Source organism: Mobula hypostoma, chromosome 1 (assembly GCF_963921235.1).
Source record: "Mobula hypostoma chromosome 1, sMobHyp1.1, whole genome shotgun sequence".
Classification (NCBI taxonomy): Eukaryota; Metazoa; Chordata; class Chondrichthyes; order Myliobatiformes; family Myliobatidae; genus Mobula; species Mobula hypostoma.
Genome location: NC_086097.1, coordinates 73,933,393 through 73,960,156, shown reverse-complemented (window position 1 = coordinate 73,960,156; position 26,764 = coordinate 73,933,393). Strand labels below are relative to the sequence as shown.

The window sequence follows — 26,764 nt, the reverse complement described above, 5'->3', positions numbered from 1 at the left end:
ATTCCATACAGAGTCCAGCTATGATGTCCAGTGATAGATTCAGTACCCTCAATCTGTCAGTCAATTACACATTGCAGCCCATCCTTGTTAAAAATGTGAATTACTCCATTTCGAGTGGCTGAGCCCTTCAATCTATTCAGCCCATTGTTAGAGTAATTGCTCAAGCGAAGGTGCAGCAAAAAATAAGCTGTCATCTGTTCTTCTGAATTCATACTGAATGCAATACAAACAAAATTATTCAGCCAATTGAAATAGAAACATTTAACTGGTTCCGTGATCAGCTAGTCACTGATGATGCAGAATTACTTAGCTTTCTGTTTAGATTCCTCTTCTTCATGGGTTAGGTTCCTTCCATGTTATTTATTTAGGCAATGCAAAAGGAACCCAGAAAGTGACTGTGTGCCTTTTAAATGCAACCTTTCATTTCAAAATATTGTTGATACTTTTACCTTTACATTTAAAAATCCATTTGTTATTAAGTGATGTTGATGAAAATACTGGTTTTAGTTGCAATGAATAGATGTTGTAACACTTCATCATGTTCAAGTTCATGTGAAGTGCGCAGCCAGGGAGACAGTAAACAGCTCTCTATTCTAGCGATGAGGGTATTCATTAGTCTCACAGTCCAGAGGAAGAAGCTGTTACCCAGTCTGGCAGTGCTTGTTCTGATGCTCCTATACCTCTTTCCTGGCGATAGTGAGTCATAGAGTTTGTGGGACATGTAGTATCGATCCTCAACAATGCTTTAGGCACTTTGCGTACAACACTCTCAGTAAGTGTCACAAATAGTGGGTGAGGGAGACCGTAGTGATCATTTTGGCAGGTTTTACTATACTCAGTAGGGTCTTGCAGCTTCCACACCACACAATGATGCAACCAGACAGGATGTTCTTGATGGTCATCCTGTAGAAAGTTGTTAGAATGGGGTCAGGGAGCATTGTATGCCTCAGTCGCCTCGGTCTCCTCAAAAAGTGTAAACACTGCTGTGCCTTCCTTGTTACTGAAGAAGTTGTGGGTCCAGGTTAGATCGTCCATTATGTACACACCAGGGAACTTTGTGTTTTCACTCTCTCCACAGCAGAGCCATTGATGTGCAATGAAGAGTGGTCAACCTGCGCCTTCCTGAAGTCCACAGTCATCTCAGTTTGTTATTCTCATCCTGTTTGACAATTCTCTCTACCTCCTCTCTGTATGCTAACTCCTCATCGTTGCCAATAAGGTCAACCATGTATCATCAGCAAACTTGATGATGCTGTTTGAGGTAGATCTGGCATTTCAGTCAGGAGTCAGCTGCATAAATAGCGGCAGACTGAGCACACAGCTCCGGGGATCTCCAGTGTTTAGCCTGATGGAGCTTGAGGTATTGCTACTAATTCAGACTGACTGGGGTCTTTCTCTCAAGAAATCCAAGTCCAGTTACAGATAGGGGTGTTGAGTCCTAACAAGGACATGTTACCCACCAGCATCTGAGGGATGATCCTGTTAAACGCTGAGCTGAAGTTGATGAACAGCATTCTGGTGTATGAGCTATCATTTCTAGGTGGGAAAAGACAGAGTGGAGGGCCAAGGCTATGATCAGTAGAGGTAGGATTTTATATGATCCATTATCAACTGCTCAAAGCACTTCATGATGTTGAGCTCTGTGCCACTGGGCAGTAATTATTTGGGTCTGTTACTGTCACTCTCTTGGGCACCAGAATGATGGTTGCTGCCTTGAGGTCTGCAGGGACAGCGGACTATTGCAAGATGTCCATTAAGACCTCTGTTAGCTGGGCCGGACAATCCCTCAGTCCCTAACCAGGTATGTTGTCTGGCCCTGCAGCTTGCCTGGATTTATCCCGTTTGGATCCCCCCTCTTGGCTATGGCCAGACAGCGAGCCTGTTCCTTGGGGGAGAAGCAGTTTTCCTCGATGTCACATCATTCATTGTGTCAAGTCATGCATAGAAGGCATCCAGCAGCTCAGGAAGGGAAGCATCGCTGTTGTTACGCCCAGGGTAGACTCGTAATATGTTATGGTTTGTAAACCTTGCCACATGTGCCAAGTGTCCCTGGTGTCATAGAGGTGTCTGTAAATTTTCTATGGGTACTTTCACTTTGCCTTCCTGATGGCTTGGGAGAGCGGTGCTCTTACTGAACATAGAATCATCTTGTCCTCAGATCTGAAGGCGGCATCCTGATCCCTCAGCAGTGCAAGAACCTCTGCAGTTAGCCATGGTTTCTGATTTGCCTTGGCAGTGTAGTGTTTAATTATGGTAATGTCCTCAATGCACTTTCCTATGTATCCAGTCACTGATCCCACATATTCATCAATGTTGACTTGATGACCATAAGTAGCCACCTCCCTGAATATGTTGCAGTCTGTGTTTTCAAAACCATTCTGCAGTGCTGAGGTAGCACCTTCTGGCCAGGTCCTGATCCCCCTGTAAGCTGGTTTGACTCATTTAACCACTGGCCTGTATTCAGGGGTTAGCAAAATGGTAAGGTGGAGGGCAGATAGCCTTGTGGGCTCCACTAACATTGGTATAGACCAGGTCTAATATATTCTCTTCTCTGGTTTTGAAGTAGATGTGCTCGCAAAACTTTGGAGGACTGATTTTAATCTGGCATGGTGGAAGTCACCAGCAGCAATAAAGATACCACAGGGGTGAATAGCTTGGAGGTCACAAATGGCGCTGCAGAGAGCCCCTGCAGTACTTCCCAAGTACTTGCAGGGAGGATGTGTAAACAGCAACAATCACAATGACAGTGAACTCCCTTGGTAGGTAGAAGGACCTGCACTTCACCTTTAAAAACCCTAACCGTGGTGAGCAGTGGACCATTACTACCAAGGCACTCACACACCAGTTCTTACTGACATAGACACACAAATTTCTCTGCAGATCTTACCAGAGGTCTCAGCATTTCTGTCCACCCGAAAGGAAATAAGGCCTTTAGCTGGATGTTCGAAACTGGAGTTGTGTCCTGGAGCCATGTTTCTGTCAGTGGGAGTGTGCAACAGTCCCTTATCTCGCGCTGGTTCAGACACAGACGCAAGTAATCGAGTTTATTTTCTAGCAATCGAATGTTAGCAAGTAGAATTGTCAGAATTCGGCTTTAAGTCTCGCTCAAATACCAGCGGGCTTACCGTGCTTCTGCGTCCTCGCGCATCCCTGAGTAGCTGCAGTAGGCCACAGCACGTTATCTTAGGCCCGAACTGCACAGTCGGAGTAGGAGAGGCTGCTGCGATCATACATGCTATCATCTTAAACCCCCCCCCACCCCAAAATGTGGGGGTTTATTCTGTTAATACTGCAACTAATTATTAAATACTAAAATACTTAGCTCTCAAAAGCTGTAATAAAGGCATAGTATGTAAAATGTATGAAGTTTTATTTCATTTGATGTCACTTCGCTACCATGTATCATATAAGCATTACAAGAAATCATGCTTATTACTTGTTCATCTCCAGTATCGTGATTGATGCTTCTCCAACATCTGCCCAAAGAATCTTGCCAAGTTCGCCACTATTGTTGGTTACCTATCTTTCAGTAAGGTATCCGAAAAGCATAGATGAAGGTGGTTAGCCTTCATGTGCCATTACAGAGCTGTCACTGATATTGTGATCAAAAGATCAAAGGTTAATTTATTATCAAAGTATGTATGCAGCATCGTACTCTGAGGTTCTTCTTCTCCAGATAGCCATGAAACAAAGAAGCACCATGGAAGTCAGTTCAGAGAGAAACAGCAAACCCACCAAGAGGACCATCAACCACCCCCGCCAACTTCCCTCTTTCCGAACGAAACGCAACAAAAACGTCGACCCCCAAACCCCCTCCCCGTACAAAAAACAATGAGAAAGGACAGCGAAAACACAGAATATAAAAACCATAAGTATGAAAAAAGTCCATAGTCCAAAAACGATTCACAGAAACCTCGGTAACATTCACCAGCGTTATCAAAGGAGAGGAACTTCGGGCACAGCAATAAGCCACATACACTTGCTGTTTGGCAGCAGATGCTCTCAGCAGTGATCAGATGGCCATTGGTGCTCACCCTCTGCATTCGCCTCAATGTTTCAATCTTCCTTTAATTGGCAAATTATGGTAGTTTTAATCAGTGAAATTGAGTCGAACATCAGCTTGCGTCCTGTCTTCTAACTTCTTCACCTCAAGGTTCGCGCTCGCTGCTTCCTGGAATTATCTTGGAGTCAGCAGCGCACTGGATTGTTCATTCAGTCTCCAAACTGGAAATTGCAGGCTCTGGCAGTTCCAGAAACACATTCGGGATGAAAAACAGATGTAAAAAAAGTCAATTTAATGGTTACATACATCAAAGTTGCTGGTGAACGCAGCAGGCCAAGCAGCATCTATAGGAAGAGGTACAGTCGACGTTTCAGGCCGAGACCCTTCGTCAGGCCTGCTGCGTTCACCAGCAACTTTGATGTATGTTGCTTGAATTTCCAGCATCTGCAGAATTCCTGTTGTTTGCAATTTAATGGTTACATGGTTTATCCAGAAGATGGCGATCGAAGGAGCGTTGTACACAGGCGCCATCTTGACTGGGTACCACTGAAGCTGTTCCATGGGACATCTGATCTAATTTAATCCTGCTTCCGATGCTCACTGTAGGTGAATGTATCCTCCAGTTGCAACCAGCCTATAAAATTTCAAAGAAAACTACAAAAAAAAGAGCACAGAAACTGAGAACTACCAAGAAGAAAAATGCACCAAGGGCATAAACCTAACTAACATTAAATTTGTCCTCAGCCCAGAGTGTACTTATAGAGAGGTTTTATGAAATATGTTTCTGGCTGGATATGCAGCTCTTTGAACAATTATATGAATTCATTTACTAAAAACTGCCAATTAGCCACTGCTGTGTGTGGTGAGCATGAGCACAATAATTTAATTTTTTGTCTGTATTTTAAATATTTGTGTCCTTTCTGCTGTAGCTTTTCTGGTCATTTTCATTTTCATTTTCACTTGGCTTTTTGTAATCCATGTGAAGTGCAAACAAAGGCAACTTGGCTTTTATCTGCTAGGCTGTAAATTTAATTTCCCTGGGGTTGAGATTAAAACAAAGTTTTGTTTTTTTTTGAAGTACTCATAATGAAAATATTTAGTGGAAGGTCAAATAGCAACCTTTTACATACCTTGTTGTGCATTCGAAATATTTAATGAGTCTTGAATAAGGTGAATAAGAGTTAGAAATCACGAGTGCATACAATAATAATGTTAAAGAAAATCCGCTGTGATTCTCACTTTATTTTTATCAGTTTTGAATACTGTAGGGAACTGGCACAGTAGAGGCCTGGAGCAGATCAACCATGATCAAATTCAGTGGCAGTCAGGTATGAGGGGCTGATTGGTCTGTTCTTGCTCTGTTTTCTTAAGCTTTTGTTCAATGCTGGACGGTCATTTATTCTTGATTTGATGTACCTGTTTGTTGTACAACTTGCAGAATGGACACAAGCACTATCACTTTTTCAAGTACAGATCAGGGGAGGCAGTGTAAGGATTGATTGTAGACAACCCTGGGATCCCAATGTATTTCATAGTATTATGCGTAAGGCAGGGGATTAAGAAGATGAGAGAGAGATTGGAAAGACTTGGAGAGTTGTTAGGAATGGTGGAGAACAGAAAGACTTTGGGGAGATAGGTTATTGGATCTCTCCAAGAAATTCTTGGTGAGGCTTGGGAGGGTGGGATTTGCAGAGACAGAAGATTTGAAAAGATTGAATGAGAAGACTGAGGATCAGCTGGCAACAATCAGGTGGGTGTAGTTGGATCACATGGTCCAATGGTGGGAGACATGGACAGCCAATCACAGGATTGTAGATAAACTAAAGAAACCAGAGAATAGGGCCACACTCTCCACTACACAGAAGCAGTGATGTAAAGCCACTTCCTTGTGAATCTGGCTCTTCTCACTGCCATCGAACCTTTCCAGAAAATTTGGATCTATAGGAACGAATAAAAACGCAGCTAAAATTTGAGGCACAATGCGTCAGCTAAATATTTGATTTAGGTACCTGACTATGAAAATCAGGATAACTTCCTCTCCAGGACCCATCATCACTGCAATGTGATGTGGCAGGCTGGGGTTTGCCATCTTATGAAGATTGCCCAAAGTAATTACTACTGATTTTTCAGCATGCGATTGAAATCTTGGCTAAAATGATAACTGTATCAATAAAAAAAACATTTATAAATGGTCTTTACATTCAGCAGATTTCCAATCTAGATTGAGGAGGTGAAAGCCAAATGTTTTTATCAGCTGAATTTATAAGCAGGAAATTCTAGACAGGAGAAGTCCAAAATCAGACATATTTTCAGTTACAGAGAAGGGAGAAGGGTGGAGAGAATATGTGGGAATGTCAGCGATTAGGTGGAAATCAGGGGAACAGTGTCAGAAGTGGTGAAGATGTCAACTGAAAAAGGTTGGTGAAGGTTTGTTATTCACTGATGACCGTCTTTGAAAAGACATATATAAAAAAAGATGAATGAGGGCAATAGACATGAACAAAGTAATGCTGGAGTCATCAGGTACACGTTGAAGAAATAGCTAAGTAAAAATGGGAAGAAGTTACCTTTTCCTTCCTAATCTACAGGCATGGGAACTCTACCGGAAGGACACTCTGATCCTATGTCAGATGTGACTGGCAGGGGATTGGAGAGGCAAATTGCTCAGTGTAATCCTGACAGTTACAGTATGAATGGATGCTGCTGTCGTGTGGTGATAGTGCTCACTGACAAGTTTGACAACATCTGTGTCCCTCAGCAAAATTATGCTTAGAGCAGATTCAGGTGAATCTGAACCTTGATGTATCTGAATCATTTTATAAAATAATAGCCAGAATGTAAAACAGTCTAGCCAAGATGCAATACGAGCTTGTTCTCTTTGCCCTTCCCCAGCAATTTATTCCTGCTACTGCCTCCTTCCTTTCTAATCCTGATGGCGGGCTGTGGCTCAAAATGTTGACCTTTTATTTCCCTCCATAGATGCTGCTTGGCCTGCTGAATTCAAGCATTTTGTGTGTGTAGCTCAAGATTTTCTACATCTGTAAAATCTTTTCTATCTCTGTATTACCAACTTTTAAGCTCTGATCTTCAGAAATAAGCCCTGGTGGCTGTTTTTTTTACTTTATTCATGTGTAATAAGTTTAATAAGTAATTTGCTTACTATGTATATTACAGCCGTTAATTCCACTGAAATTTGTTTGCCATTGATATTGTAACTTGCATAATAAATATGTGTTGTATTAAACCTAATATTTTCAAAAAGTATTAATACATTTTAAGGTATTCTCATAATTACAAAGCATCTCCATAAAAATAAAATACCTCATTACAGGATAACTGTATTGGTACAAATCATGCATCAGTTCATTTCAGAACAAATAGCTGCAAATTGGCCATGTAGGGACTGTGGAGAGAGAAACAAGAGTTAATGATGGAGCCTACATTATGACTGGAAGATGTTAAAGAATTTACAGTTTTTAATCAAATCAGTAATTAGGTAGGTGGGAAATGTATGTGATGAAAGGTAATAGTGTTTACTACACAAGGAATTGAGGGTGCAGAAGTTGTTTTTCTGACAATGGGTGCATGTGTGTAATTTGTGTTTTTGTTGAAAGAAATATATTTATTTTTAAAACTGATTGTCTTCTCAGTTTGTTACAGAATTGCTGCATATAATGCTTAGATTTACAGTGTTCTATATTTCTAAAACAACTGGTAGACAAGAAAGCGTTCCATGTGGTTAATACAGTTGTATTAGCATAGTGAGAATATTTATCATTTGAATATTCTTCTTATGAATGATCAGTTTGCATCGTTTCACTAATACAGTGCTTCTTACTTCAACACTAGAATTGATAGGATTAATTTGTCTGCATTCCACGTGATAGAATGTACTTTATTGGATCATTGATCCAACACAGGGAGACATATTGATCTGAATTATTTGAAAACCGATCCTTTTAATTTTTTTTTAAATGCAAAACCCCTTGCTCCATGTTTTAATGCTAAGATTGACTGAATCTTCAAAAATGAAAGATGTTTCAAAATATTCTCAGACTTGGCATTAGACATTATCTCATTTGCTGTTGATCCACACTTTACGTAATTTTTCAAAGGGTTAAATAAAACTAAGTCTATAGAATTTAACCGTTAATTTCTACAAAGAATTTGGAAATAAAGAATACTTTTGTTCCTTTCACTTCTAGCTAGTTCTTCAAAACTGAATTGTTAAAGTAAAATATACGGTTTACATAAATATTTGTCCTTAGCAGGTAATAGATTAATGTTGATATATACAAAGTCCTGTTCATATTCTTGAGGACTGTAATTAAGATATATTTAGCACTATCCTTACATGATGAATCATTAGATGTCCTTTATTTTGTGTGAAAATATGAAAATGTTGAATACAGTTTATGGGATTAAAGATATATTTAATTGTATTAGTGATCAGCATTATGCATGTATCAGTAGACAATGTGTATTTCGTTCTCTCGTAAGGAGCTATACTTCACTGTGAAAAAAAATCCCTTCAATTTTGGAACGAGTATTTGAAGTAGAAAAGTGCCAAAGAAAAAAAAAATTGAATGAATTCAGGACTAGTGCATTTATTAGATTTGTGATTTACATTGTAAAATACTGACTGCTTAAATGTTGGATTTCCTTGACAAACTGAAGTATCACTTAAGGGTGATTGTCATTCTGTTCCTTTACAGAAAGAATTCAAATATTCCTTTAGCACATGTAAATCATTCTGAAGTTTATGAAAGTAAGTGGTTTACTTACTTCTGTGGTGGAGCATCAAAGCAGAGGAAGTAGGCTTGCTGTTGCTTAAACAACATCCCTAAGAGTGACTTCACGATGTGATTAGAAACCCCTGCTGCGCAGGAAATATGAAGGGATCTCACATACTTTGTCGGCATATGCTCCCTGCTGCTAATAAGCTTTAACCTGTTTCCTGATTATTACATTTACCATGCAAATATCACCATTCTGAGACTAGGCCTATTTGCACAAGAGAACATGAAAGAAAGGGTTTCATGTACTGTGATTTAAAAATTAAAAACTATCATCCAGGGAGATTAAAGGAGATAATGAGCAAGGAGCCTGCTTTTCAATATGGTGGCAGAGACTCCAGAGGTTTAAAGTCCAGATGCTTAGTCAAAAGTGTTTTGGAAGGATTGAAGTAATAAGAGTTTTGTGGAACAATTCCAAATATCAGTATAGGTAAATAGATTGAAGCAGTGTTCAGTGTCATTTTCTCTCTGTGGGAAATATGCAACCGTCTCTATTTTGGTCATAAGAATATACAATTAGAAGCAAGAGTAGGTTATTCAATCCTTTACCCTTACCCCCCGGCTCATTAAAATTCTAGCATTTTCCTGCTGTAACACTGGAATGGCCGAGCCTTTTGCATGGAACTGTAACTGTTTGTTCTCAACTCCACTCTTGAGATACATCAATCGTGACTCTACACTACCATGATTCAAAGAGATGCTAACATCTCACCCGGCAGTAATCCACAATTCACAGCCATGTATAATTAACCCATTTATTCCTGCTCTTTATTTTCTGCCCATCAGTTGAGGATAGTATATTAACCTTTATTTCATATGCTACAAGTTTGTGTGCACCACCTCTCAGGCCTAATGAAATTCAACATATGCCTTATTCCCACTTACCTGCTCAGCTGTTCACATTCTAAAAAGGTCAAAAGTAATTATCAAAAATCATTTCCATTTGCATAAATTCAACCTAATTCTTTTATTATTTTCTAAATATTCTTCTTTGATTTCTTGGTAATACATTCTAACATTATCTGTAGCGACTACTTGAAAAAGCACTCAGAGACTAAGCATGAGGTGTTGACACTGTATGACATGCTATCCACAGTAACAAATTTGTAAAGTCGAAGAACTCGTTTGATCTTTTAGTAAAAGACCACCAAAATGAACAATCTTGAAACAGTAAAAACTAATGAAACTAAAGCTATCGATATAACAAAATAAACAATCTTAGTGTATTTAAACGTACTCAGGAGTTCAAATTCAAGTGTATTTAAGCAGTCAACAAAAAGATATCACCCATGGCACACTACCTTCTTTATAGGCATCCGTTAGTCTCGTGAGACCATGGATTTGGGCCTTGGAAGGTTTCCAGGGCGCAGGCCTGGGCAAGGTCGTATGGAAGACCGGCAGTTGCCCATGCTGCAAGTCTCCCTCTCCACGCCACCGATATTCTCCAAGGGAAGGGCACTAGGACCCATACAGCTTGGCACCAGTGTTCTCGCAGAGCAATGTGTGGTTAAGTACCTTGCTCAAGGATACTACATGCTGCCTCAGCTGAGGCTTGAACTAGCGACCTTCAGATCAGTAGACCGACGCCTTAACCACTTGGCCACACGCCAACACTGCCTAACTGTACCCAACCTAAACTGAACTAAGGCAAAGCATGAATATGTAATTAAACTTTTCAATTCTGGCACGCCCAAACCCATAAGACTAACTGGCCATAATAAACATGCAATACAAAATACAATCAAACTGACAGGAAATACAAGGTTTCTACATTAACTCTTTAATAGATGTCAAGCTAATAAATGGGTATTTCCCTATTTTTCTCTTTCCTATCTTTTTGAAGTAGAGAGGTCAGGTATGCTACTATAAAATTTGTTGCAACTGATGGAAAATATTTGGAATTTTAGAAGATGATAGCCGGTGATTCCTCACTGTCAAAGCTTTTGCTTCCAAAACCTTGAGAAAGAGCCCATCAGTTCCAGGGGATTTATCAAATTTCAGTACTAATAATTTCCCTAATATTATTTTTAACTTCCTTGAGCTAATTTCTTGAAGCTTTTCATTCATTCTAGGTCTGTTTTCCTCCGTTATTTTTGAGAGATTTTTTTGGGAGATGTAAAATATTTGTTTAATTTCTCTCTTACTTTGCTGTTCCTCAAAGTAATTTATCCTGTCTCAGTCCGGAAGAGACCCAAAATAACTTTTACTTATGTTTATAAATTTATCAAGAAGCAGTTAAAATCTCTTTTGCTTCTCTCTCAAATTTACTTTGATTTGTGCTTTAATTTTACTCTTCAAGGATTTGGTTCTTTGTTGAATTCTGAAGTTTTCCCAATTCTAGGATTTTTTCTTCATTTACCATCATTAGAAGTTGCTTCCTCTAATATAATGCTATCTGTAACTTTGCTTGGTTGCCTTGTTCAAGAACCATTTTTGCTTTTGTGATGCTGTAACTTAATTAGGATAGCCAATGTCTGTGTGGTAAGCTATATGTTTTTTTTTACAATGTTAGCAATTGCTTGTTTACTATCATTCTTTTTAACATCATTCCTCAATATACAATAAAACAAACTGCTGGGGAAACTCAGCAGAGGCATCTGTGAAGCCAGAGAGATGCTGAACAATCCGGACTCAGTTCCTGCATTAGTCCTGATATGAGGTCTTGGTCCAAATTGATGATCATTCATTTGCTTCCACAGCTGTTGCCTGACTGCTGGGTTCCTCAGGCAGTTTGTTTCTTCGCTCCATATTACAGCGCCTGCAGTCTCTTTTGCCTCAATATGCCATAGCCAGCTTGTGCCTCATGCAATTATAGTTGCCTTATTTAGATTTAGACTGTGGCTTCAGACTGAACTTATTTACGTTCAATCTCTATATAACATTCAATTATGTATGACAACTCTTCTCTACAGTCCCTTAAACACAGCTGATTAATTAATCCTTTCTCATTACTTATCAATGGTTCTTCAACACAATGATCTGGAAAAAATTTTTTTTACGCACTCCTTGAATTCATCCTTCACACCATTGTAGCTAATTTGATTTGCTCAGTCTAAATGTAGATTAAAGTCCCCCATGATTAGTGTTGGTGCCATTGTCATTTGTGCCTCTACAGCAGTTATAATGGGTGACTTCAATCTACATGTAGACTGGGTGAACCAAATTGGTAAAGGTGCTGAGGAAGAGGATTTCTTGGAATGTATGCGGGATGGTTTTTTGAACCAACATGTCGAGGAACCGACTAGAGAGCAGGCTATTCTGGACTGGGTTTTGAGCAATGAGGAAGGGTTAATTAGCGATCTTGTCGTGAGAGGCCCCTTGGGTAAGAGTGACCATAATATGGTGGAATTCTTCATTAACATGGAGAGTGACGTAGTTAATTCAGAAACAAAGGTTCTGAACTTAAAGAGGGGTAACTTTGAAGGTATGAGACGTGAATTAGCTAAGATAGACTGGCAAATGACACTTCAAGGATTGACGGTGGATATGCAATGGCAGGCATTTAAAGGTTGCATGGATGAACTACAACAATTGTTCATCCCAGTTTGGCAAAAGAATAAATCAAGGAAGGTAGTGCACCCGTGGCTGACAAGAGAAATTAGGGATAGTATCAATTCCAAAGAAGTAGCATACAAATTAGCCAGAGAAAGTGGCTCACCTGAGGACTGGGAGAAATTCAGAGTTCAGCAGAGGAGGACAAAGGGCTTAATTAGGAAGGGGAAAAAAGATTATGAGAGAAAACTGGCAGAGAACATAAAAACGGACTGTAAAAGCTTTTATAGATATGTAAAAAGGAAAAGACTGATAAAGACAAATGTAGGTCCCCTGCAAACAGAAACAGGTGAATTGATTATGGGGAGCAAGGACATGGCAGACCAATTGAATAATTACTTTGGTTCTGTCTTCATAAGGAGGACATAAATAATCTTCCAGAAATAGTAAGGGACAGAGGGTCCAGTGAGATGGAGGAACTGAGCGAAATACATGTTAGTAGGGAAGTGGTGTTAGGTAAATCGAAGGGATTGAAGGCAGATAAATCCCAGGGCCAGATGGTCTGCATCCCAGAGTGCTTAAGGAAGTGGCCCAAGAAATAGTGGATGCATTAGTGATAATTTTTCAAAACTCGTTAGATTCTGGACTAGTTCCTGAGGATTGGAGGGTGGCTAATGTAACCCCACTTTTTAAAAAAGGAGGGAGAGAGAAACCGGGGAATTATAGGCCGGTTAGCCTAACGTCGGTGGTGGGGAAACTGCTGGAGTCAGTTATCAAGGATGTGATAACAGCACATTTGGAAAGCGGTGAAATGATCGGACAAAGTCAGCATGGATTTGTGAAAGGAAAATCATGTCTGACGAATCTCATAGAATTTTTTGAGGATGTAACTAGTAGAGTGGATAGGGGAGAACCAGTGGATGTGGTATATTTGGATTTTCAAAAGGCTTTTGACAAGGTCCCACACAGGAGATTAGTGTGCAAACTTAAAGCACACGGTATTGGGGGTAAGGTATTGGTGTGGGTGGAGAATTGGTTAGCAGACAGGAAGCAAAGAGTGGGAATAAACGGGACCTTTTCAGAATGGCAGGCGGTGACTAGTGGGGTACCGCAAGGCTCAGTGCTGGGACCCCAGTTGTTTACAATATATATTAATGACTTGGATGAGGGAATTAAATGCAGCATCTCCAAGTTTGCGGATGACACGAAGCTGGGTGGCAGTGTTAGCAGTGAGGAGGATGCTAAGAGGATGCAGGGTGACTTGGATAGGTTGGGTGAGTGGGCAAACTCATGGCAGATGCAATTTAATGTGGATAAATGTGAAGTTATCCACTTTGGTGGCAAAAATAGGAAAACAGATTATTATCTGAATGGTGGCCGATTAGGAAAAGGGGAGGTGCAACGAGACCTGGGTGTCATTATACACCAGTCATTGAAAGTGGGCATGCAGGTACAGCAGGCGGTGAAAAAGGCGAACGGTATGCTGGCATTTATAGCGAGAGGATTCGAGTACAGGAGCAGGGAGGTACTACTGCAGTTGTACAAGGCCTTGGTGAGACCACACCTGGAGTATTGTGTGCAGTTTTGGTCCCCTAATCTGAGGAAAGACATCCTTGCCATAGAGGGAGTACAAAGAAGGTTCACCAGATTGATTCCTGGGATGGCAGGTCTTTCATATGAAGAAAGACTGGATGAACTGGGCTTGTACTCGTTGGAATTTAGAAGATTGAGGGGGGATCTGATTGAAACGTATAAGATCCTAAAGGGATTGGACAGGCTAGATGCGGGAAGATTGTTCCCGATGTTGGGGAGGTCTAGAACGAGGGGTCACAGTTTGAGGATAGAGGGGAAGCCTTTTAGGACCGAGGTTAGGAAAAACTTCTTCACACAGAGAGTGGTGAATCTGTGGAATTCTCTGCCACAGCAAACTGTTGAGGCCAGTTCATTAGCTATGTTTAAAAGGAAGTTAGATATGGCCCTTGTGGCTACAGGGGTCAGGGGGTATGGAGGGAAGGCTGGGTTCTGAGTTGGATGATCAGCCATGATCATAATAAATGGCGGTGCAGGCTCGAAGGGCCGAATGGCCTACTCCTGCACCTATTTTCTATGTTTCTATGTTTCTATGTTTTCCTCATTTATGTGATCCTTTACACTCATGCCTGTTTGAGGGTCTGTAGGCAACTCCTATCAATGTTTTCTGATGTTTTGTTTTTTAACTTCTGCCTGATACTGTTTATTGATTCCTGAATTAAGATTTTCTTCTCTGCTGCCTTTATCCTACTCTCTATTTTCAAGACTACCCCATCTTTTTTTCCATTTTATCTGTCTCTTTTGGAAGTTAAGTATCTCTGAAATATCTAATTTCGATCCTAGCAGTTATGGCTCTGTAATGGCTGTTAGATCATCCCAATTTACTGTATTTCTATATGTGTCATTAATTCATTTGCCTTCTTATAAACATTGCATGAATTTAGCTAAATAAAATTGACTTGTTTTTTCACCTGCTTTGACTTGGATTGGAGGGACTTTCTTGCGATTGTGTGCTCTATCTCCTCCTGATGGACTCCAGTTATCATTATCCAATAAAGTAATCGTATCGGTCCCATTTCTCCTGTTGCTTTGTTCCCTACCACTTATTCTGTTACACAGAGCCAGCAACTCTCCTTGGATTCTTCTGCATCTTACCTGAATTAGGGTGGAATTTTGGTCAAATAGCCTACTAGTGTGTCTTTGCATTGAAGAAGAAACTCGTTTACTCAGCAACAGTCTCTGTAGTCATAAGAGGTCATGCAGACTCCACACAGACAGCAAACAAAATAAGGAGTGAAGCGAAGTCACTGCAGCACTGACAGCTCTGTATCTACCAGCCTGTAAATTTCAGAAGTTCAGCAGCATTAGAGACCTGGCACTTTTCTGTAGCAACCTCTCTGGCTTTAAATGTAGAAATAAGATCTGATGAGAGCTATGTAGAATATTCAAAGGGTTTATTAGATAATCTGTTAAGAGTAGAAACCAGAATGCACATTTCCACAAACTTCCTAAATATCTCGAATCGAAGTACTACAAAAGGCTGAGGATCTTAGGCTGATAGGAGTATTGAACGTTAAGACCGATAGGTTTTTTTGTTAGGTCAGTGAACTTGTATTAATGCAAGATCATAAAACAGATAATGTTAGTTTGGTAAAATAATGCATACATCTGAAAGCATCCTTTTTGAGGCACAACAGAAATGTTAATGAATTCTAGATCATCAGAGAATCACATTATATCTAAAGAAATGGACAGTCATTACATGAAAAATCCACCCAGACTGGTGGGTGGAAGATGATTTTACTTGGGCCAGAAGTCAAACCCAAATTTAATTTTGAATTTTAGAAACTTTATGTACAACTAGCTATATCCTGTTTGTCCCAAAGGACAATAAGAAGGCAATACTTAGACAGTTGGGAGCAATATAGCAAAAGCATGGTCTTTTTGACAAGATATGTAACAAGACCCAAATAACATTTAGCCCACAGTTGTAGGCATGGTAATAAATTCAAAGTTCTACTGTTAGAAGAATGAAGGGAGATTTTATAAAAACATATAAAATTTTGAAAGGGATAGATAAGATAGAGTTAGGAAAGTTGTTTCCACTGGCAGGTGAGACTAGAACTAGGGGACATAGCCTCAAGATTCGGGGGAGTAAATTTAAGATGGAGATGGAGAGGAACTGCTTTTCTCAGATACTGGTAAATCTGTGGAATTTTCTGCCCAATGCAGCAGTGGAGGCTGCCTCAGTAATATATTCAAGACAAGGTTGGATAGATTTTTGCATAGTAGGGGAATTAAAGGTTATGTGGAGAAAGCAGATAGGTGGAGATGAGGTATGGCCAGATCAGCCATGATCTTATTGAATGTCAGAGTAGGCTTGATGGGCCAGGTGTCCTACTCCTGTTCCTATTTTTTATATTCTTACATACTGTTGAAACAAATCAATATCCCGCTTAAAAGAAGAATCAAATGATCTCTTGTGAAACAGATAATGATGCACAGTAATCCTGAGTTTTCAGGGAGCAAACTATTGTGATAATATTACTAATCAAAGCTCCGGGTTTGAAAACCCTAAATTCAAATCCCAAAGTGTTAGTTTGCAAAATAGAATGTGGTATTGTTTTATGTCTGGCCCATTTCAGACTGCAGTAAAAACCCAACTGGATCACAGGCATCTTTTAGGGTAGAAAACCCACTGCTCTTAACCCCACTGGATTCTATTTAACCACTGTATGAAGTAACCTAGCAAACCTCTCTGTTGTGTCAAATCGCTTCAGGGCAACTCAGAACAGGCAATAAAATGCATCCATATACCAGAGAGGAAATTGTTTTAGCAGAGTGGAATACTTTATTTGGTCAGTCAAGGAATGTTTGATGCTGTATTTTGATGAGGGATGCAACAATACAGGTCTAGCTCTTGATTTTTATGGAGTTCAATATATCACTTCAACTGAAAGCCCAGCAAATGAAGGAGTTAAGACCATTCTGTTGCTCTGCGTCGCACTGCTTAGAGCTGACAGTCTTTCCTATCCATTTGCATAAGGCAGCTAAAAATGGAGATTTATTGTATTGAATTGCTTATCCTCTGCAAATTCTCAACTGCGGAGAACATTAGTTTTTGTAAATGATAATTAAACAGATCACTGACTCATCTTCAAAGACCATGGAAAGAATTTACATATTGAAATACAGTATATATCAAATTATGTCAGATATGCAGAAAGACAACTTTCTTATTAACAAAGAAGGATGGAATTTCTCTTCATTGAGTGGGATCGAATAGCAAAATATATTCTCAAATCAACTAATAGTCTTTTTGTGCTGTTTAGTAATTTTTCAAAATTGCTGCCGGGTGGAAAGTCACTAAAATTAGTTTTGGCCAAACTAACAAAAGGGGAGATTCAAAATTCCAGAGCATCCTTAATCCATATGGTTTCCAAAGTAGGGCACCAAACTGTTGATCTGTGTCATTGGTCTACAAATTAATCAGAGCCTAATTTCTCCAGATGGCCCTTGGACAGTATCGGATAATTCCATCCTTAGGAACAGCTGTCAGAATATTTCTAACCTGAGATTTTCAAAGATGTATCCTGTGGATTTTCAGCAGAAACCTAAATATATTTCTTCTAAATTGTGATCTCCTGCCTTGAACTCAGTAAACAGTCTGTTGTTAGATTTAGTTTATTTGCTGCAGCTGAGAGTCAGAATCATGAGGTTGCCTCAAGCAGGTATCTTCAGGCACATTTGCAGCAGTGACACAAGTTTTGTCAAGCCTGGTTTTGTTGTTGAGCAGGGGCATCGTGCTTGACCAATTTATTAGAGCTCTTAGGAGAAGCAAAATAAAGAACTGGTGAATATACTGTACTTGGGTTTCCAGAAGACCTTTGTTAAGATGCTGCAGCGGAGGTTATTGAATAAAATAAAATGAGAATAATGCAGATGTTACGATATTATCATGTAACAATGATTGGCTGGCTGACAGGAAATAGAGTTAGACATAAATCGGTTCCCTTTGAGTAAGTGGGTGAAGGATTCCTGGGGCAGGAGGAAATGTGGAACCTAGATTACAGTCATATCAGCCATCATCTTATTGAATGGGAAAGCAAGCTTGAGCAGCTGGGTGGTCTTCTCCTGCACCTAATTTATAGGTTTATTCAAGGAAAAATGACCAGTGTCAGGTAAAAATGCTGAATCTCTGGTACAGAAACAAATTTCATCAGAAAGAAAATGCACTGTATAATTGGAACTCAGTAATGAAATATTGTTTTGGTGGGATTGGATGTGAAGCCACTCTGTGGTGGGAAATTAATCATTCTATAACTCTCTATCATGTTTGCTTCAATGACAAAAATATCCACATTGATGCCTCTTAGATGTTTTCCTTCTTTATGAGTCATGGCTTTTCCTCTAGCCTACCTAACAGACCTTTGTCTACACTTAGTCTTGGTTCCACATTTGTCTTCTCATCTCTCTCCAGGACAGAGAATGAGTAAACTTCCCCTGATTCTCACCTTCTACATCGCCTGAATCAATGTTGAACACATCAACCTCTCCTGCATTGCCATCTTCAACAAGGTTTGACAACTAGACATATCTTCCCCTCCTTTCCACTTTCTTCTTCCCCCATAAACAAACTTCCTGTAATGACTCTTTCCCACGCAAACACAGGTCTTTTGACTATGTCCCTTCTAATCATTCATTGATTCAAACAATCCTTCAACCAACCTTGAATGCTGTATTCAGTGTTCACCTCTACCCTGGAGAAACCAAACACAAAGAGCCTGCACTCAGTCTGGCAGGGCAACCCTGAGCTTCCTTTACCTTCTGCTTTATTTCTATCTCTAGCTCCCATTCCGACTCTGACCTAGCTGTTTGTAGCCTCCAACAAGGTTTTAACAGGACCAAAAGCAAGCTTGAGGAACAACACCTTATCTCATTACCTCTTCACGGAGGAGGTACAGGAGCCTGAAAACCCACACTCAAAATCAAAGTAACTTTCAAAGTAAATATATATTAGTAAGTATAATATTATTTATTAATTTTATATATTATAATAATTAATACTAATAATAATAAATAAGTATATATTACCCTATACTACATTGAGATCCATTTTCTTGCAGGCATTTAAAGGAAAAATAAAAAAATACGATAGACTGTACGAAAAATCATACACAAACTAAGACTGACGAACAACCATTGTGGAAACACGAGGAAATCTGCAGATGCTGGAATTTCAAGCAACACACATAAAAGTTGTTGGTGAACGCAGCAGACCAGGCAGCATCTCTAGGAAGAGGTACAGTCGACGTTTTGGGTTGAGACCCTTAGTCAGGACAAATGTCGACTGTACCTCTTCCTAGAGATGCTGCCTGGCCTGCTGTGTTCACCAGCAACTTTTATGTGTGTTGCATTGTGGAAAGTGCAATGTTGTTGGAGAAGTTTTGAGAGGCAGAATTTATGAGCATTTGGAGAGACATAATCTGAATAGGGATAGTCCACATGGCTTTGTCAAGGCAGGTTATGCCTTGCAAGCCTGATTGAATTCTTTGACGGTGTAACAAAACACATTGATGAAGGTAGAGCATTGGATGTAGTGTAAATGGATTTCAGTAAGGCACTTGATAAAGTTCCCCGTGCAAAGCTGATTCGGAAATTAATGAGGCGTGGGATCCAAGGAGACCCTGCTTTGTGGATCCAGATTTGGCTTGCCCACAAAGGCAAAGGGTGGTTGTAGATGGTTCGTATTCTGCGTGGAGAACGGTGACCAGTGGTGTTCCACAGGGATCTGTTCTGGGACCCCTCCTCTTTGTGATTATTATAAATGATCTTGATGAGGAAGTAGAAGGGTGGGTTAGTAAGTTTGCTAATGACACAAAAGTTGGGGGGTGTTTGGAGAGTCTGGAGGGTTGTCAGAGGTTACAGCAGGACATCAGTAGAATGCAGAACTGGACTGAGAAGTGACAGGTGGAGTTCAGCCCAGATAAAATGTGAAGTGGTTCATTTCGGTAGGTCAAATTTGAAGTATTAATGGTAAGACTTTTGGCAGTGTGGAGGATCAGCAAGATCTTAGGGTCCATGTCTATAGGACACTCAAAGCGGCTGCACAGGTTGACAGTGTTCTGAAGAAAGTGTGTGGTGTGATGGCCTTCCTCAGTCGTGGGATTAAGTTCAAGAGCCGTGAGGTAATGTTAAAGCTACTTAAGATCTTAGTTAGACCCCACTTGGAGTCAGTGTGTTCAGTTCTGGTCACCACTATGGGAAGGATGTGGAAACTATAGAGAGAGTGCAGAGGAGATCTACAGGGATGTTGCCTGGATTGGAGAGCGTGAGAACAGATTGAGTGAACTTGGCCTTTTCTCCTTGGAACAATGGAGGATGAGAGGTGACCTGATAGAGATGTATAGGTGATGAGAGGCATGGATTGTGTGGATAGCCAGAGGCTTTTTCCCAGGGCTGAAATGGCTAATACAAGGGGGCATAGTTTTAAGGTGCTTGGAAGTGGGTGCGTGGAATGCACTGCCAGCGATGGTGGTAGAGGCAGATACAATAGGGTATTTTAAGAGACTCTTAGATAAATACATGGAGCTTAGAAAAATAGAGGGCTATGCAGTAGGGAAATTCTAGGTAGCTTCTAGAGTAGTTTACATGGTTGACACAACATTGTGGGCCAAAGGGCCTGTAATGTACTGTGGATTTCTGTGTTCTATGTTAACAATTTTGGAACAGCATCTTCTCCTCTGCCATCAGATTTCTGAACTCTCCATGAACACATGATCATTAACACATTATTCACCTTTTGTACTATGTATTTAATTTCGTAATTTGTTGTCATTATTATGTCTTGCACTGTATTTCTGCTACAGAACAATAAATTTCATGATAATAAGCCTGATTCTGATGTAATTGTGATTTTGATATTTATATTTCTCTTAAAATATTTCTTTCTCACGCATATTGAACAAAGTTGAATTAACTTCCATTACAGTGGAATATTTTACACAATTCATTTATGTAAAATGTTGTTCACATTATTAAAGGATCAGTTTGTTCTAAGTGGAAGAATATTGACATTACAACCTGTGACAGGTTGAGTAAAAAAAAATAAAAGTTTACTGTAGATGAATGGGTTGACCTGGAAGTTGTGGATATGTTTGCAAGCTGCACCTCAGTACCTTGGGCCAACAAATGACCTTTAAGCATGAGCGAGCTTGGCTTTTTCCAGTGCTGAGCTCTAATTTTCATCTTTTCAAACAGTTTCCAACCACTTGGAGTAGAATTAGTATTGACAAGGATAGAATTTGTCTCCTGAAGGAGAATAGCTTGCCTGTGTAAGTGCTAATGCAACATTTATCTGTCGGTAACTTTACACTGCTTCTCTGCCATACCTAATACACCAAAAGCAAAATGCTGTCTGTGAAATGTTATTGTGTCTCAAGTGCGAGCAATTTGAAGTAAAATCATTTCTATCTTTGTCATTCCTCGCACAACAAGGATACTTGTGTGATTGTTTGCTGTTGATATACAATTAGTCTCTGCTAACATTTATTTAAACTGTACACTACAATCAAGCAGCAATATGTTGCACTGCAGAAAAATGGCTGTAGGTATTCCTTGCAATAATTTAGTAGCCAGGTTGTGAAATGGAGTACGTGTAACCTATTATTATGCACCACTCGCCAAGTGCAAGTGGATGAAAATTGATCCTGTAAATTGAAAGAGGGATAAATGTTATGCCCTTATTGATGCATATACAGATTTTATTTTTCACTTAGTAATTTATTAAGTTCATTTCTGCCCCATTTTAAGAAGCAAATAACGAGTAGAAAAAAATAATTTTCAAAGGGTGGGAAAATTTTTATTGAGAGTTACATTTAATTCTGTTACTGTGATGTCACTGTGGCTAAAGCTTATTTTGAAGTGCTCAACTATTAGGTTAAAGCTTTTACAAAGAAAAAGTGAAGTGGTTTGATTTGTGAAATATGAAGCTTACTATGATGAGATGTGAGAGTGTGAAATCCTAACATGACAAGTTTACAAAAGAGAACTTTTGGTTGCTGTCATTATGATGAAACCATTTTAAAGATACATTTAATTTACAAACTTTTGTTTTTTCTTCCTCCTCATAGAATGATTCAAAACAAATTTATCCAGATAAAAATGTATGCTCTTGAAACAAATGTACCAATATTATCTTCAATCTTATTATGTCATTGTTTATAATTTCATGTAATAATTTGTCAGACCATAATAGTCAATTCTTAAGACTTGACATTTAGAAAATGGATTGGTTGCTGGTATTGGGTGTGGGGGGATTGCAGAGGAAGGTTGTCTTGTAGAGATACATTGACTAAGATTAGTCTATATTCACTGCAGTGGAGAAGAATAAGTGGGACAAAGATGCCATGGTCTCACAATAAAAGGAAGGCCTTGTAATACTATGAGGAGAACAAATTTCTTCACACAGGGGGTTGTAAATCTCTGGAATTTTCCACCAGTGTTGTGGATGCTCAGTTATTGAGTACATTCTTGTCTGGGATCAATAGATTTTTGGACACGAGAAGGATTCGATGTTGGAATATCCTGGCAGCAAAGTGAGCCACAAGATCAGTGAATAATAATAGGTTCCAGATACTTCATTTCATAATTTGACTACTAAATCACTGACAGATACAGTCACAATACTTTTCAGTTCAATAGTGAAGAAATCTTGAATGACTGTACAGCCAATACCTGCATTGGTTTATCTTAGTTCTTTCAGACTGGATCAAATGTTAATCGAGCAATAAATGAGGCAGTAAGAAATATATCAATCAACTTCAGTGAGATTGGGGATAAAAATACCAAACTGCAATTTCAAAAATGTCCCAATCAAAAATAAGTAGTTTGGAACAGAGATGACATGAGAATCTTTTAAAGCTTCGTTTATCAATGACTACTAAAAAGACCACCTGCCATCTTCTCTGAAAGATATAATTAAATATGTTCTTTTTCAAATTTATGGGTGAACAGGTAGAGTCAGAGTGCCCTCTGAGCCTGGCCAAAACATTCGCCAAACTGCTGAGCCTTTCTTCCTTCTCCAGACAAGCACTCCTTCACCCTCACCACACTCAGAACCCCCCTCGCAAGCCTGGGAGTCAGCCTCCTGAGAACTAAGGCTAGCTGGTTTTCCTTTTCTGCTTCCTGCAGTAGGACTTGCATGTGATGCCCATAGTTGTTCAACAAATAGTTCGTGAGGACAGAACTTGAATGCAACACTTGCTTTGAGTTGAGTGAGTAACTGCACTCAAATTAAACATCCCCCCCACTTTATCCCTCGCCCCACATTCCTATCCAAACCAGGAGCAACTGATCAGGATTCTTTAGAGAAGTTCCAGTGAATGGAAAATATCTCTTTGTGGGAAAGAGGTGAGGAAGTAACTGTTATTGAATCCTTGAGCTTAACAAGCTATCTTCAGGGGTCAAAGAGAAATGTCCTAATCTTAAACTGGATGAAACCAATTTTTTCTCTTGCCACACCCCAAAACAATGTATGGCAGATAGGGTTTGTTGACAAACTTTGGTTTCACCAAATAGCGAATAAAGACTTTCCAAAAACAAACTGAGAAAATAGCAAGTAGTTAGTAATGCTAAATTTACTTGTCTGCTTCATAAAAATCAAATTGCTCCATTAGTGTCCCATAGTTTTTAATAATGTGGATCCATCGGTACTTTGTATAAGTCTCATGTAGGCATATACCCCCCAAGGTGGGATCCATACATTTCCATTACCAAATGATTCTATTTATAAATTAACTTTGTCTCGGGTTTTGTTTCTTACCATCTGACCCACACTTGAGATAGCATTAAATTTCTTGCTCAAAGAAGTCGTTTTACTCATGGGATCAGAAAGTTTTATATATTTTCTTTATTCTATGCCAAGACGGGGGGATCTCAGCCAATGTGTTGTTTCTGCTTTCTTGAGTAAGAAAGAGAAGCTGAGCAAGAGTGCTGCTCCTTAACAACTCAATGATCTCCAGTGATTCTACCTCGGTTGCTGCAGCCTACTGCAGTTTAATCAAATCCTGATATACTGTGGGAGTTAGCACGTGAATATTGGTCTCTTGGATAAGATACCGTTTGGGTGCCTGATGACCTCTGAACTGTATTTGGTACATGTGTTTTTTATTAATCAGCAATTCCTTAAATATAATTTTGCACATTGGGATCAGTTCAAGATATTTGAGTGCTTAAATCGAGAAACCAAAAAAGTGAAGAGAATCCGTATGTAAGCCTGGATTTAATTACTTGTCTGGAAGCACTACTTTGAGCTTGGAAAGACCATGCCTGACCTGGAATATCTGTGCCAGTTAAAATGCAAAATACTTGTCTTCATTTTTGTTACTGCTTATCTGGACTTTTTGCCTTGGTTTAACCGGCTGAGCACAACACGGGAATGTAAAAAAATTAAAAATGTAGATATAATATTAGTTTTTTTTAATTCTGAGGACTCACTGAATGTATTTTCAGTTTTAATGTGGGATTGCGAAGAGAATTCTTCTGAAGAGCAATCAGCTGCCTCGTGGAAAGGATATTGTTTTTATCTTCCTTTTACACTGGAACTGGTTTCTTTACAAGTTACAACTATAAAGCCCTTCCACTTTCACCTGTCAGGCAGGCTGCTTGTTTCAATACTTGCACACAGGTCTCTTTGCTCTCTGGAAATGATTTGGGTAAGTGTTATCCTGGTGAAAGCTGTTGACAAACTTAGGCCATGCACTGCTTGGTCAGTCTACCTCAGTGAGAAAGTGGTACCCACATGCAACACGGTCAGTAGCAATCAAAGAGTTAACTTTTAAATCTTATTCACTGATTGCAGACACCTTGCAAGGAATAATCAGAGTAATAGGCCAGATGTGAGGAGTTATGTGACGTATTCATTTTGCTCATTTCCCTTGGTTACAGGATGAAGCTTATCAGATGGCAGAACCTGTACCTGGGATACTGGTGGTAGCCGCCATCCCACATCTGCCTAAAGCTGCTGCAGTGGAGTGGCACATCATTGCCCTGACCAGCAGTGCCAGTGAGAGGAAATCCTTCATCCTAAATAAGAAGCTGGAAAGTTATGAAATTGATTGTAAAATGGTGATGTCAAGTTCGATGTGTCGTGCAGCAGTCTCATTGACTCTAAGTCTTCTGCTGCCTTCAGTGACTTCATTGAATTTGCAAGTTGCACTGCAAGAACTAGCTGTTGCCTTCCAGCAAGCAATAGATACACTCCCTCAGGATGTGCTTCCTCTCTGCTTCAAAATTTTCTACTGTGAAGATGCCATAAATCCCAGCTTAGTGCACAGAGGTAAGGTTATTCCTTTACTATAAATGACTGTTTAGTTGAAAACACATAACTCCAATAGCAGGAGGTTAAACCACTGACTAGGAGATATAAATTTAAATCCTGGAGTTGTCTGACATTTTGAGATGAGCATTTTGAAAGCATTGAATGCCATCAATACTCACAACCTATCTCCTCAAGCTGTGCTTTCCTTTGAATTTGGTCTCTTGTGTTTTCTCTCCTCTTCTTCCACTCTCAATCACCTCAAAGTCATGTGTAGGTGGCCATGCTTTCAGAGATCTACAGACCATGTTCTGGAATTCCCTACCTAATGTTTTCTGCCTATATCGAATCTTTTCATTCTTTAAGAGGTCCTTTCAAGCTTCCAAAATCATCTTCTTGTCCAAATCTCTGTGAAGAGAGATAGGACCTTTTTCTATTGTGCTCTAGAAAAATATGTCCTTATTCAGGTATACCTTCTAATTCACCTAATTTCACATCTGTGATAACATTTATTTTATTGTTCAATTTTGATGACAAATTGAATATTATTGAAAGGTTAACTGATGTGTTAATAATTGTCTTTATGCAAAGTTCTATGATTATTGAATCATGAGATTGATTTATTTAAATACGCAACTCTATTCAATGGTTTCGTCACGTGACCTTTTACATCTCTTTTTCACAAGTTATTAAGTGTCAGTACTTCATTTGGTTGGGTGGATCAAGATTTGACTGGCTTGACAGGACTGGGTCAAACAGAAAACTGGAAAAATCAACATCCAGTCAGAGGGCTGCGCAGGAGCTTTGCAGGCCCCAGTAGTCTAAGCTCCTGTTCCTTGGAGCAACTTCACCAATTCCTGAGCAACAAGCCTGATCTTTTAATGTGAAATTATGTTCAGTGCTTAAGTTGACTAAGTGCCTTTTTATATCTAGGTATTGGATAGGACCAACCAAATATATGCATTCTTAAATATACACACAGTTTAAAATAAGCAGCAGTTATGAGCACACAGAACAGTACAGCACGATACAGCCCCATCAGCCCAAACTGTGCTTATCTTTTAATCTACTTCAAGATCATTCTAACTCTTCCCTCCCATATAGCCCTCTATTTTTCCTTCATCCACGTGGTTAAGTCCTCTGCAGAATTTCATCAGCACTTTAAGATTAAGAGAAATTCAGTGTAAAGGGCTTCATTGACAATAAAGTACCCTCAAAGAGTCCTCACTGATGCAATGTAGGAAAATCTGTGAGATAAGCAATCTGCTTTTATTGTTGTTGGTTCGGTGATAAATGTTATCCATAGTTAAGATCAAATAGGATTTTTGTGATCTTTTATGATCCTCCTGAGAGGGAAGAGAGAGCTTTGGTTTAAAGCCTCAAACAAAAGAGAGCATCACCAGCAATGCTGCACTCTTTTAGAGGTATGTGGGAATGTCAGTCTCGATTTCCTGGTTAACTCCTGGGAGCCAGTCCATTCCACTGTATTGTGCTACTATATAGCAGCCACTTGAGCTTTACAGACATGTGATAATGGCACCTGGCGATCCATCACGACCCAGATTTGTAATCCAGACCTCCTGCTCCTTTCCTATCCAATTAGAAGCAGTGGTGCATATGAATACA

The 26,764-nt window shown here is 39.5% G+C and overlaps 1 protein-coding gene across 3 annotated transcripts in view; it reads left to right on the top strand.

The window, feature by feature from the left end:
• dph6 (diphthamine biosynthesis 6) overlaps positions 1-26,764 on the top strand; it is a 300,181-nt gene that overhangs the window by 213,817 nt on the left and 59,600 nt on the right. For 2 of the 3 annotated variants that reach the window (XR_010018318.1, XM_063050727.1), the window contains exon 14: positions 24,769-25,159. Coding sequence is in view for 1 of the 3 variants with exons in the window: in XM_063050727.1 (XP_062906797.1) it covers positions 24,769-25,159 (391 nt within the window). In the remaining 2 variants the exon portion in view is untranslated. Of the gene's footprint in view, positions 1-24,768; positions 25,160-26,764 lie in introns of those variants that run through there. The other variant, XM_063050738.1, reaches the window with a different exon arrangement.